Below are 10,102 nucleotides of genomic sequence, written 5' to 3'. Positions count from 1 at the left end.
GGAGACACCTGACACTCAGGGGTAAAGAAGCCCCATCCATGGTGGGTGAGGAACATATGAGATAGAGAGCTTCTCACTCCATTCCTCTGCGATAGGGCTTCTCCAGCTGGGGTGCTCCAGTTGGCAGGTGTAGACCTCTCCACTCTGAAGAACTGTTTCAAGCATCACAATAGTCTCGAAAGTCCAGTCTCCATTCTGGATCAGGCCTGTGGAGATCACCCCAGCCTCCTCTTCCTGGCCTTTCCAGAACCACCTGACTTCAACATGGCCCAGATAGAAACCATTCACAGAGCAGACCAGGAGGTGGTTGTGCTGCAGGGGCTGGGTCTTTGCAGGATATACAGTCACTGTAGGCTCCACTAGGAGAGAAAAGGCAGAGGGAATAAGTGAGGAAGGCAGAGTAAATCCCCCTGGCTGCCTTTCTGCCCCCAGTCTCTAGTCCCATGCTCCAGTCTTGGCAGACCTTTCTGAAAACTGGCCATGTGACCCAACAGGAATTAGAACCATGAGCCTAGACTTTAATTCTTAACAACACGAGACTGTTAGATTTCAGAGATGTGGAGGAAATTTATTTTGTTTTGTTTTTTCATAGCCCCAAAGAATTATTCATTATTGAACTGATGTGTTTACCAATCTTTGCAAGGTATTTAGGGTTGACTAAAAAATTAGTCACAACCTGTAAGTAGAGAGCTATTTTATTTGGTGGAAATGATAAGGTATCTGAGCCTGGGAGATGGAATCTCAGTGGCCCTGAGAAAACTGTTCCGAGGAGGTGGGAGAGGGAGTCAGGCTATATACAAGTTTGCAACGAAGAGGACAGGCAGTCTAAACACCAAAAATTTAGTGTTATTCTATGTATGGGAAGATGCAAGAATCTGGGATTATTGAAGTCATTCCTTTCATATGCATCTCCGCTATCTGAGGCCAGTATCCTGCATATTTACAAAGATAGTTTTGTTTCTTAAATTCCCTTTGAGCCTTCCCACTCACACTGGAGAGCTGAAATCGCTGATGACTGTGACATCCTTAAGTTCCTTGTGTAGAGAGTGGCACTGCTTGTCAGCGTGGCTCAGAAATCCACATTTGAAGGGCCTGAATTGCAGATAGCTGTGACATTTCTTGCCCACTCATGTGGCAGGAAATATTTCATTTAACAATAACTTATTACTTAATGCATGATTTCTGGAGCTAGAGTGCCTTAGTTCAAATACTTGCACTGCTTTGCCCAACTATAAATGGGATAATAATACTAATATGTGTATTAGGGCTGTGTGAGGATTAATGCACCTAAAACAATGGCTGGAACTTAGTTTTCAAAATACTTTAGATATTTGCTATCTTCTTTTACTTGGAGAGAAAACGTGATTCAAAGCAGTGTGGATAATTGGGGAACAGCTTGAGGTAGATGGGAAGATGGAGAAAAAAAATTCCTAACAATGCTACACTCATTAGCATTAGAACACTCAAGAAAGTGATCTAACTCTGGGAAACAGGAATAGACAAAGGTGATTCTGAAGCTTTATGAGTTGAGTCCCAAGAAAAGCCTGAGCTCTGAAGGAGAAGGAAAGGAGCAAATAGTCATTTATTTAAAAAAAAAAAAAAGCCACCTGCAATTACACTCAGTTAATCAAGTTCTCTCCTTTGCAAAATTAAGTGAAAGTAAAAGTGTTAGTCACTCAGTTGTGTCCAACTCTTTGCAACCCAACGGACAGCAGATCTGTCCATGGAATTCTCCAGACAAGAATACTGGAGAGGGTAGCCATTCGCTTCTCCAGGGGATCTTCCCAACCCAGAGTTTGAACCTGGGTCCCCTGCATTGCAGGCACATTCTTTGCTGTATAAGCCACCAACGAGGCCCCCTTTGCAAAATAAGCAGTCTTTTTACTGAACTTATCATTTTATTAACAGTCTCTCTTTTTTTAAGCTGACATTTGAGCTAAGGGTAGAGTCCGAGATTCATTAATATGTGTGCTTAGTGCCCAAGATGACCCCCACACCACCAGCGACAGTAAATACAATTATTTTTTTTTAAGGTGAAAACTGTTGGAAAAGCATTTTTATAATAACACAAAATGTCAAATGTAAGACTGACAGAAAATTTTCAATAACAATTTTGCAGTAATTTTATTAAATATAAATGTTTAAATTTCTAACATGGAAAATAACAAACAGAATCAAAATATAAACTATAAACAAGATAAAATACTGAATCGAATACCAGAAAAGTGTTTATTATAATGCACAGAGAATCCATAAAGCCACTGAGAAAAACACAAAGATCTAAGAGATAATAAACTTTAGATAATTCTTAAAGTTGTAATAGATGTTTGCCAATAAATATGTGAAAATATTCAGGAACCTTAAAAATTAAAGACATAAAATAAAAACAAAATGATATAAAATGTCAACTATTTGGCAATACTGAAAAAGATCTAACAAAGGGAAATGTGAGGTAAAATGTTCCCACTATAAAAAGAAGTAACATTAAACTACTTAAATACAACTAGCATTATAAAAATAGTAACATCAGTATGTTAAGTCAGTCAGTTCAGTCACTCAGTTGTGTCTGACTCTTTGTGACTCCATGGACTGCAGCATGCCAGGCCTCCCTAAGAAAAGAAGAAACTGAAGTCGCTCAGTCATTTCCAACTCTTTGCAACCCTGTGGACTGTAGCCTGCCAGGCTCCTCTGTCCATGGGATTCTCCAGGCAAGAATACTGGAGTGGGTTGCCATTTCCTTCTCCAGGGCATCTTCCCAACCCAGGGATACCCAGGTCTCCTGCATTGCAGGCAGATGCTTTATCCTCTGAGCCACCAGGGAAGCATTCCCAAAGCTTGCTCAAACTCATGTCCATCGAGTGGGTGATGCCATCCAACCATCTCATTCTCTGTTGTTCCCTTATCCTCCTGTCTTCAATCTTTCCCAACATTCGGGTCTTTTCAAATGAGTCAGCTCTTCGCATCAGGTGTCCAAAGGATTGGAGTTTCAGCTTCAACATCAGTTCTTCCAATGAATATTCAGGACTGATTTCCTTTAGGATGGACTGATTGGATCTCCTTCCTGTCCAAGGGATGCTCAAGAGTCTTCTCCAACACCACAGTTCAAAAGCATCAATTCTTTGGAGCTCAGTTTTCTTTACAGTCCAACTCTCACATCCATACATGACTACTAGAAAAACCATAGCTTTGACTAGACAGCCCTTTTTCTGCAAAGTAATGTCTCTGATTTTTAATTTGCTGTCTAGGTTGGTCAGGGCTTTTCTTCCAAGGAACAAGCATCTTTTAATTTCATGGCTGCAGTCACCATCTGCAGTGATTTTGGAGCCCCCCAAAAATAACATCTCTCACTGTTTCCCCAATTATTCACCATGAAGTGATGGGACTGGATGCCATGATCTTAGTTTTCTGAATGTTGAGTTTTAAGCCAACTTTTTCACTCTTCTCTTTCACTTTTATCAAGACGCTCTTTACTTACTCACTTTCTGCCATAAGTAAAAAAAATTATAATTTTGGAAGGTGATTTCAAAATCATTTCAACCATGTAAAAATAATACATCCTAAGAAAACCAAAAAATGAATAAAGTTAGACCTAAAAGACGTTTCAGAAAGATTGGCAGGCAATTCTTTACCCCTGAGCAACCAAGGAAGCTCCTACCTTCTAAGAGCATAAAATTTAATGAAAGTGATGGACAAAACCAACCAAAAGAGGATTAATTTTACACGGGAATCAGAAATGTCAGAAGAAAAGTGTGGAGTTCTAAAACAAAGAATACTTACGTTAGATTGTCAGAAGTTCCTGAAGAATGACATTTAAGATGTGAGCTAAAAGGTTATGTTGATATGAGCTAGAGGAAGAGGAGGTGTGTGTATGTCTGGGGGCAAAGGGAGGCATATTTTAGGTAAAGGTAATAGCATGTGTAGAAGCTTAAAAGAGATGTACTTCTCTATGAAACCAGAAAAAATAAAAATAAAAGCAGTTCACTGAAGCTCAGAGATTGAGGATGGAGACTGAAAGATTCCACTAGAAAAATCACAGGAACCGAGTGCTTAAAAGCTTGTAGGTGATGTTAGAAATTTGAATTTATGCTAAATGTAATGGGAAGCTTCTGAATAGTTTCAAGGAGATTAAAACCATGATCTCAATGCACTTCTACCTTTTCTGCATTTCCAAATTGAGAAAACCATATTTTTCTTAAAACAACAAAACAAAAGTACTTTGTGCCAGAACTTGTTTAGCAAATCTGACCTGCTGGGGTGCATACTATGTCATTTCAGTCGTGTCCAATTCTTTGTAACCATATGGACCACAACCTCCCAGGCTCCTCTGTCCATGGGATTCTCCAGGCAAGAATACTGGAGTGGGTTGCCATGCCCTCCTCCAGGGGATCGTCCCACCTCAGGGATGGAACCTTCTCTCTTGTGTCTCCTGCATTGGCAGGTGGGTTCTTTATCACTTGCACCATCTGGGAGAAGTCAAATACGTCTCAGAGCTCTTAGAGGTTACATGCACTTCTGTAGTTTTATATACACTTGTTAAATATACATATATGTGTAAATATATACACATATTTTATGTTTTGTCTTTATGTTTAACTGAATTGTGAAAATATCAGGAAGAGTTAAACAACTTGTTAAAAGTGCGATAACTAAATGAAGCCCTCTGATAGCATCAAAAGAACGAAAAGTAGAATTACTGCAGAAATTTGAGGCATTTTTCTGAAAATGTGACTTGTAAAGTCAAGTTGCTGAAAGTTAAGAAGTTGTGATGATCAAAGACTCATGAAATTTTGAAAAACATTGCATAAGGCAAGAGATGAAAATGAAGATCTTGAACTTGAGCTCATTGAGTGGATTCAACAAGAAAGTGGTGAATTTATGCAGCTGTCTTGCTTTTGTTTTGTTTGGGTAATGAAACCAAACCAAACCATAAATAACTGTATTAAAAGATGAGTATGAGTCTAGAATTTTTAGAAGCAGCACAATGTAAGTAAAGTGTATTTTCAATCTCTACACCACTGTCATTTGGACCAGATAATTTTTTGTGACTGTGGGAGTGAGGGCTGTTCTGCACACTGTAGGATGTCTACCATCATCCCTGGCTCTACCAACTAGATGTTAGAATAAACCTCTAGTATGACAGCCAAAAATGGACCCAGGTATTGCCAATGGTTCTGATAGGAAAGGAAGGGAAACAGGTGGGGAAAGGGAGGGAGGAGAGGCCACTGACCACAACTGGTGTAAATGAACCCACCAGAAAAAAATCTGTGGTAAAAAAAAAAGCCACTGTTGATTATGGTTCAGCAGAGAATTACATTTAAAAATCTGACAATATTTTATCTGTTGAAAATCTTGACCCTATGTGAAATTTCTATTTTTTTAGGAATCCTATCCTGCTGGAAAACTGATTTTTCCACAAAATAAATTTGTTAAGAACAAAGTTTTACCAATTTCTTTGCCTTGCCAAGCAATTACCAAGTCATATAATTTATCCTTCACATCATATTCTCTCTTAATTTCTCTGCCACTGTCCACTACTTATCCATAGTGGCAAATTATTATAGCCACAGGCATTTTATTCCTGTTCAATGTTCCAACTAATTCATTTTCTAATTTGGTCTCCTAGTCCCAATAATGAAAGTGCATCAGATTACCAGTCTTGGACAGATGTAGAACTCTTTGTAGTCAAGTCCTCTCAGAAAGGGGGAAACTAAGAAGATGACATTCTCATTTAGACAGTTTACACACACACACAAAAAAAATTCAAGTCCCCAGATTTTAAGACCCTCACTTACAGATGTATAGAACAGTCTTTTGGACTCTGTGGGAGAGGGAGAGGGTGGGATGATTTGGGAGAATGACATTGAACCATGTATAATATCATATATGAAACGAATCGCCAGTCCATGTTCGATGCAGGATACAGGATGCTTAGGGCTGGTGCATTGGGATGACCCAGAGGGATGGTACGGGGAGGGAGGTGGGAGGGGGGTTCAGGATGGGGAACACGTGTACACCTGTGGCGGATTCATGTTGATGTATGGCAAAACCAATACAATATTGTAAAGTAATTAGCCTCCAATTAAAATAAATAAATTTTAAAAAAAGACCTTCACTTAGAAACAATGGCAGAGAGAAGGACACACTGGATCAGAACAGGTACATTTTACCATGCAGAAATTCCCCAAGTGCCTTCTTTACAGATAAGAAAGTTAGATTTTCTTTTTAATGGCTGAAGTTGCTGTTCACTGTAGCACTGTTAGTCCAGCTCAGGTGTCCAACTTAAGGTTGCCAGATTTAGCAAATACAAATACAGAATGTCCAGTGAAATTTGTATTTCAGATGAACTATCATTGTTTAGCTGGAATTCAGATTTAACTGGGCATCCTGTATTTTATTTGTCAACCCTAGCCCAACTTACTAATAAAATCTCAGAAGGACCATATTGAGTGCTTTTCTGTATTCTTCAACACAAACCCAGGACAGTCTGCACATAGTGTGAACCCTGATGGAATTTTTCAAATAAATGCAAAATGATCGTATATATTGGAACTAGCATTCCTTGCATACTCCTCACACACTAGTACATGTGAACCTCAGAAATTTTAACAGTAATTCAGACTTAACTAAGCCACTATTTACTAATCACAGTTCAGTTCAGTTCAGTTCAGTTGCTCAGTTGTGTCCAACTCTTTGCAACCCCATGAACCACAGCACACGAGGCCTCCCTGTCCCTCACCAACTCCCAGAGTTTATTCAAACTCATGTCCATTGAGTCGAGAAGCCCAAGCTATAGAATTAGGAAGTGTAATTTGGAACACGAGCTCGTCCACTTGGGTTTTTAACCTAAGTTAAAATATCCAGCAGCCTAATGGATTTAACAATAGTATGTTCCTCATAGGCTATTTTTAAGTGTGAAATTATTAATAAACGGTGGCTCTTCCTAGTGCTGATCAAGTAAATATTCAATAAATATACTGAAATTTTAATTTTATAACCCTTAAGAATGCAGGCTCAGAAGATATTCTTATTTTTTAACTTCCTGAAGTGAATAATATCTTCATCATCATTTGACTTCCTCTCTGACCTCAACTTATTTCACCCCTCAACCTGCTTGCTCTGCTTCAGCCACTCTAACTTTCTTTCTGTCCCTTAGACACAACAAGCATCTTCCCACATGTGGCCTTTCTCATGTTCCCTTTTCTGGAACACTTGTCCCTTAACTGCTTCACGTGACTGGCTTCTTCTCATTCACATCTCAACAGAATGTCTCTTTATCAGACAGAGCCCCCTAGACACCTGAACTAAAGTTGGATGAATCCCATTTTCTCTGTCCCATAGCACAGATTGTGTTTGTCAGAGCCCCATTCTCACTGAAATGTTCTTATATTTGCTTTGTGTTGAATACTTATTGGATTGTTGTCTTTCTCTCCTATCATTAGATAAGTTCTACTGATGATAGAGGATTTTCATATCTTATTCAAATAGAATTGTCTGAGCAAAGAATAGAGTCCAGAATAGAGCAGCTGCTCAGAAAAATATTTTTGGTCAAAATGAATAAACCCAGGATTGTAGGAACTGATCTTTGCTAGAATCCTGGAAAGCAAGAAAAGGCTCAGGGCCAGCACTCTTTTATTCTAATGGCACATTGCATCCCTTCTACTCCCTGTGAGAAATTCAGACAAATTTCTTCTTTCTCCACCTACTAGTTGGAATGAACATTCACAGGGAGGAAACGGTCATTTAGAAAGAGGGAGAGTTCACTGTTTAAATAGTTCAATGAATCTATTATGGCTGAGGGTCTGTGCCAGCTTTGGGGATTTTCAAATCTGGTGATGGCATGGTTCGAAAAAGAACTGGAAGGAGTTAAAAGTTGATATAAGCAAACATTACTGATTAAAGGAAACAGAGGACATGATGTCCGATCTTATGAACTGTGGGCCTGAGACTCCAAGAGGCTAATGAGTTCCCGCAACTTGCCTATTGGCTTTCAGCCCAATGGGATGGAAACAACCATCACACTCTCTGTACCCGTTCAGGGCACATGGCTTGCCATGTGAAATGGCTGATATTTGACTATCTATGACCTACACAATCAGAATTTCATATAATTTATTCTATACTCCTTGAATTATTGGATACTTGTATGCTCAGGTCAGAGAAAGGGGAGTTATAGGAGAAACTGATAGCATAGAAAGGCTCAAAATGGATTCATGCTGGTTACTAACCTGTGCTGGGTTTTCAGAAGATGCCTTCAGTTCTTTAAGGCATCAAAAAACACCCCATATTTATTCCTTTTCTACCTGGTCATTCCAAGTACTAATAAACCCTGCTTCAGCTCCAGGGTACTTTACCCAAGATAAATAAAGAGAAAATTAACTCTGTCAAAGAACATCTAGTACAAGGATTCAAATTTTTATAAACATTGGGGTTTGAGGGAAAAGGAAAGAGGATGATGGGGAAGGTCCCTTGATATATCCTCCCACTGGGAGAGATGGCATCAGCACAGATCCTGTTGAGGACATAACATGATCTTTTAGAACAAGTCTCCCTGGTAGCTCAGCTGGTAAAGAAATCTGCCTGCAATACAGGAGACCCTGGTTTGATTTCTGGATCAGGAAGATGCCCTGGAAAAGGGATAGGCTACCCACTCCAGTATTCTTGGGCTTCCTGGTGGCTCAGATGGTAAATAATACACTTGAAATGTGGGAGACTTAGGTTCGATCTCTGGGTTGGGAAGATCCCCTGGAGGAGGGCACAGTAACCCACTCCAGTATTCTTGCCTGGAGGATCCCAATGGATGGAGGAGCCTGCCTGGCTACAGTCCATGGGGTCACAAAGAGTTAGACATGACTGAGCAACTAAGCACAGCACAGCACTCCCTAATTCTTTAGATCTGCCATAAAATCTTCAGGAAAACTTTCCTTTTTTCTTGCACAATTCAATATAATAAAGAGAACTATTGAATGAAAAATTATTTTAACACAATTATTTCTGAATTTTCTCAAATACCTAAAGGGACGGGATGCAAGGCTGGAAATGCAAGACTCCTTCATTGGGAAGGAGTTGAGGAGAAATAGAATATAGATATGGTGGCTGCGTATGTGACTGTCATAGAGACGGCAAGTATTCAGGAACTGTTTGTTGTAGGTTGGAGTCACAATCTCTAAGGGACGTGGTCTGGACATAGAGACTAAAGTACTCTTTCTTCTCCCACACTACAATAGCTCACCACCCAAGGTGTGCGCTTATATTGGGTCTCCCTGGCCCAAGTCAAGAGAGGGCTCAGCCCCATCATCACTAACAGAGCTGCCATCCAGGAGCCTTTGGAGAAATACAGACATACCGTGCTGGCGAACAGGAAAGGAAAGGGAGAGGAGAGCATGTGAGTGTCATTCAGTGAGGACAAGAACCCTCCCCCGACCTGTATCCCAAGTAACACCAATCAAGAAACTCATTTCTTTGTTCCTGGATTGGGTGATCTCAGTGTTGGACCTAATCAGCATCAGTGATCTATGACATCATCAGTTGCTGGTCATAAATTCAGTATGAATGTCCTTCTCTGAAACTTAGACTTTTCTAAGCCTGTCCTGTTTTGGTGTCTGCAGGGCAGGAATAGAGATGCAGTTGTAAAGAACAGACATCATCAGTCCTCTGTGATGACCTAGATGGATGGGATGGGGGGCATGGTGGTGGGAGGGTGGGCCATGAGAGAGGGGATATATATATATATAGATATAGCTGATTCACTTCATTGTGCAGCAGAAATTAACAAAACATTGTAAAGCAATTATACTCCAATAAAAAAAGGTGGGGGGGACTTCCCTTGTGGTCCAGTGGCTAAGACTCCACACTTCCAATACACAGGGCCCAGGTTTGATTCCTGGTCAGGGAACTAGATCCCATGTGCTGCAACTGAGAGTTCCCACGCTACAAATGAAAGAACTCACAACAAAGATCCAAGATCCTGCATGCCGCAACTAAGACCCAGGGCAGCTCAATAAATACATATTGTTTTTAAAAGATTGTTCTTAATTTAGTGTTGTAAATGTTTGATCTGGTTGTGTCTGACACATTTTATCTGGGCCTGTATTGAGAGCCAGTG

The 10,102-nt window shown here is 40.0% G+C and overlaps 1 protein-coding gene across 4 annotated transcripts in view; it reads right to left on the bottom strand.

Annotated features, from left to right (window-relative positions):
- The window catches only part of BOLA-DRB2 (histocompatibility complex, class II, DR beta 2), a 33,015-nt gene continuing 22,913 nt past the window's right edge, over positions 1-10,102 (bottom strand). For all 4 annotated transcript variants that reach the window (XM_059880594.1, XM_024984085.2, XM_024984086.2 and 1 more), the window contains one exon: positions 1-359. In XM_059880594.1, coding sequence (XP_059736577.1) covers positions 16-359 — 344 coding nt within the window. In that variant the 3' untranslated portion in view covers positions 1-15. The remainder of the gene's footprint in view (positions 360-10,102) is intronic.

The sequence above is a fragment of the Bos taurus genome, chromosome 23, assembly GCF_002263795.3.
Source record: "Bos taurus isolate L1 Dominette 01449 registration number 42190680 breed Hereford chromosome 23, ARS-UCD2.0, whole genome shotgun sequence".
NCBI classification, from domain to species: Eukaryota; Metazoa; Chordata; class Mammalia; order Artiodactyla; family Bovidae; genus Bos; species Bos taurus.
This window is presented reverse-complemented; position numbering and strand designations above follow the sequence as displayed.